Source organism: Melitaea cinxia, chromosome Z (genome assembly GCF_905220565.1).
Source record: "Melitaea cinxia chromosome Z, ilMelCinx1.1, whole genome shotgun sequence".
Lineage (NCBI taxonomy): Eukaryota > Metazoa > Arthropoda > Insecta > Lepidoptera > Nymphalidae > Melitaea > Melitaea cinxia.
Window position 1 is genome coordinate 13,033,699 of NC_059424.1, and position 9,119 is coordinate 13,042,817.

At 41.0% G+C, this 9,119-nt stretch overlaps 1 protein-coding gene across 1 annotated transcript; it reads left to right on the forward strand.

The window, feature by feature from the left end:
* Positions 1-454: 454 nt before the first annotated feature.
* LOC123668816 lies at positions 455-5,755 on the forward strand. The gene has a single exon (XM_045602508.1). The coding sequence runs from the start codon at positions 455-457 to the stop codon at positions 5,753-5,755; it is 5,301 nt and encodes a 1,766-aa protein (XP_045458464.1).
* The last annotated feature ends 3,364 nt before the right edge of the window (positions 5,756-9,119 follow it).

Sequence of the window (9,119 nt, forward strand, 5' to 3'; positions counted from 1 at the left end):
ATTCCTAAATATATATAGCAAACCGTTCTGAGTTGTAATAAGGTTCATTTTAGTTAATAACCTTGTGTAAGGTGTTCAATATTATAGTTGTCGCTTTAACTACGACCATCGATGATTGTTGCTTACCTACGACCACGGATAGCGTGATTGTTATTTAAATAATCTATATAAATAAATAAAATTGGAAATCTCTTAAACGGCTGGACCGATTTTAATGGGATTTTCACTGGTATATAACTAATGTAATAAGGAATAACTTAGGCTATTTTTACTTTAGAAATTTATTTATTTATTTGGTAATTTTGCAAACTAAAATATTATTATTTTTTTTTTTTCTCCACCTTAACGAAGTTGCGGGCTCAGCTAATATAGTATAATATTCTCAATAACCGTTTAGTTTTAATAAAAGGCGTTTTGAATTCAGTGAAAATTGTTTATTGTTTAATCGTTAACGATGTCTTACCTAGCACGACGTAAATCTAAACCTGGATTCAAACGGTGTACGGAGACGAATTATACTGTTAGTAATTTGCCTAGTTTGCGACGTAAACGAACTATCGCGTATAATCGTATTACGAAGGCTCTCGAGGTGGGGAAGTTAATTGAAACCGATGCATCACAGACCGAGTTATTTCTTTCATATTGTCAGGAAATAAAAAACATCGCGGATAGTTTTCAAGAGGCACACTTCATCATTTTGGACCTTTTAAACGAGGAAGCCGATGATGTAGATACCGAGATCCAGGAGAATTTCGATGAAATGTACTTTCGGGTCGTTGCAATTCAACGTAAATATCAACAGGGTTCGTCGCAAGAATTAAATAATGCGAGGCGTGATTCGTTCATGGGTGCGCAGAGCAATATGCGCTTACCGAAAATTTCACTTCCGGTATTTTCTGGTGCTATCAAGGAATGGCCTGAATTTATCGCGACTTATGATGCGTTGATTCATCAATCAACAATTCTAAGTGATATCGAGAAATTTCATTATTTGGTGTCGGTGTTGCGGGGTGATGCGTTATCGTTAATTAGAACGTTTCCGGTCGCTGGTGAACATTATATAAGTGCATATGATGCTCTCAAGTCCCGCTATGAGGATAAACGTGAATTGGCATTTGCGTGCTGGCGCGATATTTTGGAAGTAAATTTCAAAACTTCACACGCTCAAGATTTCCGACATGCGTTAAATACAATAGATGAAAACTTGACTATTTTGAAAAAGTTGAAGTTACCTACCGAGCACTGGGACTTCGTACTTTGTTACAATATTTTGTCAAAACTAGATACTAAACTGAGACGCGAGTTTGAGGAAAGGCACATCGACATCGAGCTGCCACAATATCAACATATAAGGGCGTTTTTACACTCTAAGAGTGAAGCGCTGATACGCGACACGCACTTCTCCGCCGTTACTACTAAAACTTCACAAGTTAGCAAGGAAGCATCAGGTGCCTTTCAAAAATCGAAGCGACCTACCGTCACGCATTCGCTTGTCGCCCCCACCGTCGAGCATTCGCTTGTCGCCCCCACCGTCGACATGTCTAAGAAGAAGGTTGGTGACAAACAAGAGGGTAAACCAACTCGTGTTGCGACAACCTCCAAACTTATTCGTAAGTGTTCATACTGCAGTGCAGAACACCACATAACGGCTTGTAAAGATTTCTTGTCTAAATCCGGGGACGAGCGCATGGCTGTAGCTGGCGAACGGAAATGGTGCTACAATTGTCTCAACTCGTCTCACTCGGTGCGAGAGTGCACATCGATATTTTCGTGTCGAAAATGTCATCGTAAACATCACACTCTACTACATCGAGACCAAGTGTGGAACGACCCTAACACCGCGCGCGATCACTCACAATCGGTAGCCCTAGTTGCTAAGAAATCTTTTACCTCATCTTACCCGTCCGCGAACACGACCGTGTTACTGGCCACTGCCATGGTTCAAATTCGTGACACAAGTGGTGAATTTCATACGTTCCGAGCATTGTTTGACACGGGTAGTCAAAATAATTTTTTGACAGCACACGCCGCTAAGCAACTTGGGCTCAAGCCTAGAGCCGTCTGCGCCGAGGTACATGGCTTGGGGGGTGCTCCTGCCTCAGTCAATGGCGTCGTGACGTGCGACCTCGGCACTAATGACAACGTTAAATTTCATCTCGAGATGCTTGTCATACCGAACATCTGCGGAGATCAACCCATCGCAAGGCTCAACACGGATGGATGGAATGATGTCAAGACATTACCGTTAGCAGATCCTGGTTTTGACATCCCTGGTCCGATCGACGTCTTGTTAAATGCCGACGTTTTCGCTGAATCGTTGCTCGAGCAGCGTTTGAAGGGTAACGGGTCTCGACCGCAAGCACTGAATTCAGTTTTCGGATGGCTTCTCCTAGGGAAGTCGCGACTCGCATCCTCTCCTTCATGTTTGATGGGATTAGCACCTCCTAGCATGGACGAGAGCTTAAATAAAATAGTTCAGCGTTTCTGGGAAATCGATAACGTTCCACAATCTTCTCAATTAACCCCAGATGAGCAAGTTTGTGAAAATATTTTCACTCATGACCACTACCGTGACGAGACTGGAAGGTATCACGTCGTTCTTCCTTTCAAGAACAACTCGGAGCCTCTTTTTGAAGGCTCTCGAGCGATAGCCTTACGGCGCTTCCATGCCATTGAGAAGCGGTTGTCTCGTGATCAATCGTTAAAACAACAGTACACCGATTTCATGACTGACTACATCGAAAGTGGTCACATGACTCTGGTACCTGCTAAGCACATGGGTTTAGGCAAGTACTACATACCGCACCACTGCGTCTTACGTCCCGACAGCTCCACGACGAAACTCCGCGTGGTGTTCGACGCCTCGGCTAAGGACGCAAATTCAAAATCGCTTAACGATTCGCAACTTGTAGGTCCAAAGCTGCAATCCAACATCGTGGAGATTCTTCTCCATTACCGGGAACACAACGTCGTCTTTATGGCGGATGTGCGCCAAATGTACCGCCAAATTAACGTAGCTCCTCATCACCGTGAGTACCAGCGCATTTTCTGGCGGGCTCACCCAGATGAGCCTCTCCAAGAATACGTTTTAAATACCGTCACCTACGGAGTATCTTCTTCCCCGTTTCTGGCATGTCGCACCATCCAGCAGCTGGCCAATGACGAGGGTCATCATTACCCTAAGGCCAAGGCCGTTTTAACTTCCGATATTTATATCGATGACATCGTCACCGGAAGTTCAACGATGGAGGATGCCTGCGATATCAAATCGCAAGTCATCGCTCTTCTCGCTCGCGGGTGCTTTGAGCTACGCAAATGGGTGAGCAATCGACCTGAGCTTCTAAGTGACCTTCCCTCAGAAGCGTGTCTTTCGGAAGCTATTACTTTTAACCAAGCCGAAGACACAACCGTGAAAGTTCTTGGGCTGAAATGGGAGCCTGGCTCAGACTCATTTGTTTTTAACGTCCAACCGTCAAATCATCCTTGTACCAAGCGAACGATTCTGAGTGAGGTAGCCAGGGTCTTCGATCCTTTGGGATTTCTGTCGCCTCTAATAATTCAAGCCAAGTGCTTAATCCAAAAACTTTGGATCCTCGGCGTTTCGTGGGATGATACTCCCCCATCGGAAATTGTTGCACAATGGAACAACTTTTCTCAACAACTTCCACAAATCAGAGAACTTAAGGTTCCTCGCGGGTTCGTTATCGAAGGTGCTCGATCGTATCAACTGCATGGGTTCTGTGACAGCTCTGAACTTGCGTACGGCGCCGTCATTTATCTACGTGTCACCGAATCTGACGGTTCCATTCGCCTCTTCCTTGTTTGTGCACGAGCTCGCGTCGCGCCTTTGAAGAGGCAGTCGCTGCCACGGCTGGAACTTTGTGCTGCGGTTCTACTTGCTGACCTTATGAAATTCGTCAAGGAGACATTGCGGATTCCCATCCACAACACTTATCTTTGGAGCGATTCCACCGTTACCTTAGCTTGGCTGCGGTCCCCTTCTTCGCGATGGGTAACTTTTGTCGCAAATCGTGTCAGTCACATCCAGGACACAGTTCCTACCGAATGTTGGAGGCATGTGCCCTCTGCGACCAATCCAGCTGACATTTGCTCTCGAGGACAGCTGCCAACGGAACTATTAACCAACACGCTATGGTGGGCGGGCCCCGAGTGGCTCTCTCAACCGCCGTCTGAATGGCCAACAGACATATCTAAATGTCAGACGCAGGAGGACGTTGTAATTCCCGAACAACGTAGTACCGTTCTCATCGCTAATGAAACCGAGACCACTTCGAAAACGTCCATAATTGATCACCTGTTCGAGAAGTATTCATCCCTTGATAAAATTTGTCGGATCGTAGCGTATATCCGTAGATTTTGCGTTAACTCGTGCGTTGAAGGTCCACGACCTGCGAGTCTTGTCGTGACGGACGTTGAATATCATCGTGCTCTCCTGATGATCGTCAAACATTTCCAGAACCGTTTTTTCTTTGACGTTATATCAAATCTGAGGTTGCAAAAACAGTTGCCTCGCCACTTCCGTAAGTTAAATCCTTTCCTGGATGATCAAGGTATTCTCAGGGTGGGCGGACGGCTGGCTCGCTCTGGTCTTGAATTCGAACACAAGCACCCGGCATTGCTGCCCAGGAAATGTGTGCTCACCACAGCAGTAATCGAATCCATTCATCGGAAGAATCTTCATCCCGGTCTGAACACCACGCACTACCTGATCTTACAGCAGTTCTGGATTCTGGCAGCTAAGCGTGCCGTGCGTCAACACCTCTCGAAGTGTATACGATGCTTTCGTCTCCGTCCTCAACCATTGCAACCGTTTATGAGCGACCTTCCCGCCTTCCGCGTCAACCAGGCAAAAGCGTTCTCTCAAGTTGGGGTGGATTTTGCGGGTCCCTTCCGGATCAAACTGGGTATCCATCGCGGTGCTAAAATCGATAAGGCTTACTTATGTTTATTCGTCTGTCTGAGCACCAAAGCTGTACACCTTGAAGTAGTGTCCACTTTATCGACTGACGGTTTCATCGCTGCGTTGCGTCGTTTTGTCTCCCGTCGGGGCCGTTGTAACATCATACATTCAGATTGTGGCACAAACTTCGTCGGTGCAGCCTCGCAACTCGCATCATGCATGGAGCAAGCAACGAACTCAGAACGGATTGCATTTAAACGTAACCCCCCATCTTCTCCACATTTCGGTGGAGTGTGGGAAATTCAAGTGAAAGCCGCGAAAAGTCATTTATATCGGATTGTTGGTGATCAAACTCTAACCTTCGAGGAGCTTACCACGCTCTTCACTCAAATCGAATCGATTTTAAACTCCAGACCCTTGTATCCATTAAGCTCTGACCCTAACGATTTGAACGTTCTTACACCTGGTCATTTCTTGACGCTGGAACCTCTTACGGCGGTTCCCGATCCAGATTACTCTAATGTTAATCTTAATCGTCTAAGCCGATGGCAACTGATTCAATCGTTCCAACAGCAATTTTGGAAACGTTGGAAACAAGAATATCTACACGCGTTAACTCAGCGGGCAAAATGGACTAAAGACTCAAAACAATTAACCGTAAATTCGATCGTGCTTATTAAGGATGATAATCGACCTCCACTCCAATGGGCATTAGGACGAGTAGTCTCCTTACACCCTGGGCCTGATGGAGTGATTCGAGTAGCTACTTTAAAAACTAGAGATCACATAATTAAGAGACCTTTAGTTAAATTGTGCCCTCTGCCAACCGAATAACAATATTTCTTAACAAACGTAGTTTAGTTTCTTAATTTTAAGATTAGTATCGTAAGTCAAACGTAGTTTAATTTATTACTTTTTTTCAATCAAATTTCGGGAAAATCCCATTGGTATTTTGGTGGGCGGAATGTTCCGTTTTTAACGTTCAAATGTTTATAATTTTTAAATTTCCGCGCGCTCGTTTACTTAACCAATGAAATGTCGTAATTTCATTTTAAACGGTACACGCTTGTTATTTGACCAATGAGAGCGCCCGGATCACCGGCGCGCGCATGCGCAAGCCAACCTCCCAAAGAAAGCAGCGCCCGCGGCGGCCAAGAACAAGAACAGCTGTCATCTAACCGTACGCATCGCTATTGCTTCCGTTGAAATCAAAAAAGCTTCACTGTTCCGAATACTGCATCTTGCGAAAGTTTGTGTGTGGCATGATTTGTGGACGATTAATGCAGAAAACCGTGGCTGGCCAGCATAGATCCTTTTAGTCGCAACAAAGTCAACGAGAACCACTCCGTCTTCCGTTCCTGCTGCGCAAGGTGAGTTGTGCTTGTGCATATCTCTTGGTCTATATTCTAAGCGTGTACCGTTAATTACCGGCGAGTATATATTCATACTTGATCCAGATTGTACGCATAGATATTTCATCATCATTTAAGCGAACCGTATTCATTTGCGTACACATATATTAACACATTTTTTTAAATTGTCTTGCTCATCTCTGAAACGAATTAACGATCCAATTTTTAAGAAGAAAATACATAACTCCATCTATGACTTTTAAAAACAACTATTAACTTCGCCAACATGATCAAATTTAAATTATTTATATCCAAAAAGGGATTGATGATGATTTTTTTTGAAATCTCATTGATGGCGCTGCTTTAAAATTGTCTTGATACCACTTATATTCATTTAATTATGTTTATCGGCCTAAGTTACTTATATTGCGTGATTTTTATAGTGTGAAACTAGCTTATAGCATGGTTATTAACATAACGACAACACTCAAATACGCGTCGTTAGATTACACGTTGTTACAGAATGCGTTAAAGAAATAAAGGTTCACTGCTCGTTCCCCGTAGGTGATAGCGTGATAATATATAGCCTATATGTTGACCCGACTTCTTCATAATATTCGTGCCAAATTTGAAGTTAATCCATGGAGTACTTTTTGAGTGTATCCCGGACATAAATACAGACAAACAGACAAATAGACCAAAATTTTAAAAACTATATTTTTGGCTTCGGTATGATTGTAGATCACACCACAAGTTTTTTGAAAGTTTTTTCACAGTTCTTTTGAAAAAATATTCAATGTGCAGTTTTGACTTTCCTACCATTTTATTATATTTATAAATTAAATTGATAAATTCACGCATCACTACATAGTATAAAACAAAGTCGCTTTCTCTGTCCCTGCACATGTATGTACGCTTAGATCTTTAAAACTACGCAACGGATTTTGATGCGGCTCTTTTTAATAGATAGATTGATTCAAGAGGAACGTTTATATGTATAATAACATCCATTAAATAGTGGAGAAATACTGTTATTTTTGAGTTTTCTAATGTTATGTCGTAAATTTTTTTTTTTTTTCGCTTAAATTGCAAACGCAGGCTGAACCCTACGAGATTTATCAAAATAATGTACTAAGTATTGTACACATTGAAAAGGTCTACAGAAAACTCCGCGATGGTATATACCTATCTCTTATGGATATCCCACAATAACATTTTTTTGTCATTTACTTTTTACGACAAGTAATGGCTAATTTTCGAAGCGATTTTAACCAATACAGCATTAATCCTTATCCAATTAAATACCTTAAATATGTTTTTTATTTAATATAGATCTATATGGCCCTTTACAGCATATGAGTTAAATGAATATTTTCGAAGATATTACCGGTTCCGGCCGGCTTTTACTCTAAGTTAACGCGTGCGGGCCACGGGCAGTAATGAATAAATCAAAACTACTGGATCGATTTTAATCATTTTTTCAGTGAATGACATAGGCTATAATTATATTTTATACCCGTGCGAAGCCGGAGCGGGTCGCTAGTATTGTATAAAACATTAAAGTAATGTCTCTTTTTCTCATTTTTAATACGCATGCGTACTTTTGTAAGCCCTTCCTACGTATTTGAGAAGAGCGCCATTAGCTTTTCACACCCTGGTCGGTTATGAAATCCTGGTGCGTGTATGAACTATCTGCCCGTTAAACCACTGTCAATTCTTTTATTATTTTTTCGTTTCAGATCGAAAAGTTAAATCTAAATTAATATATCCAATTATTAATATATCTCTTTTTAATATTTTTATTTTGCGTTAATTCATTATTAATAATTGTGTTTGCAGGCAAACGAAAAAAAAATCGACTTCAATTACATCGACAAGTAATACAATGGTTACACGGAAAAGTAGTCAAGAAATACGCATTATCAAAGATTACTCCAAAAGTTGTAATCAGATCTCGATGAAATATGACCACTTGATAATTGATAAAATCGGTACACCCAGTAAAACACCCACCCAGTAAAAGTCTAACTGAGGTAGGGCACAGCATATATATATAGTTTCCTTCGGCCGAATTGAGTAACATCCTCATTTTTTGAAGTCGGTTAAAATAGACCATCCAAACCGGCAGCGAATCATTTTAACTCTCTCTTCTACTACTAATCCTTCATGATTTACTAAAAAAAATTATGTGGTGTCATTGGACACCAGGTCGGAACGAAGTTCCTTCGGATAGTATAGAAGCAACACAATTTGAAAAAAATAATGTTGAATTTATATATATTTTCTAGTTCTTGATTTTTTTTTTAATTTTATTGATTGATTTTGAATTAAGAACATAAAAGTATTTAGGAAATCTAGTATTTTAGGTAACAAATACCGTAAAATAAAATAAATCAAACAAAATAATAATAATAATGATAATTGAAAGTATTAAGTGAAATAAAAAAACATATGTCTTTATTTATTTTTGTTAACAGTATAAAATTACATAAATAATTAAAAAAAGTTTACTAGTAATATTTTACAAACGTCATATTATACAGTCGTGTGACTGATATTACGTCACTTCCGTTATATATTTTTTCTTACGTTTTTAGTATCACATTTTTTTCAGTTCGCTCGCCCAGCCAAATGTTAAGCCTGCCGTAAGGAACTTCGTTCTAAAAATACCGAGCTGAGCTCGGTCACCCAGGTACTATCTTGATTATATAATTATCTGGTGTGTATATATACTAGCTGTGCCCGCGACTTCGTCCACATGCGATTTCATGAAAAAGTTATTGTTCAGTTCGCAGAGTTATAAAATAAATAAATTTTTAAAATAAGTAGCTTAAGTTACTTCCTAT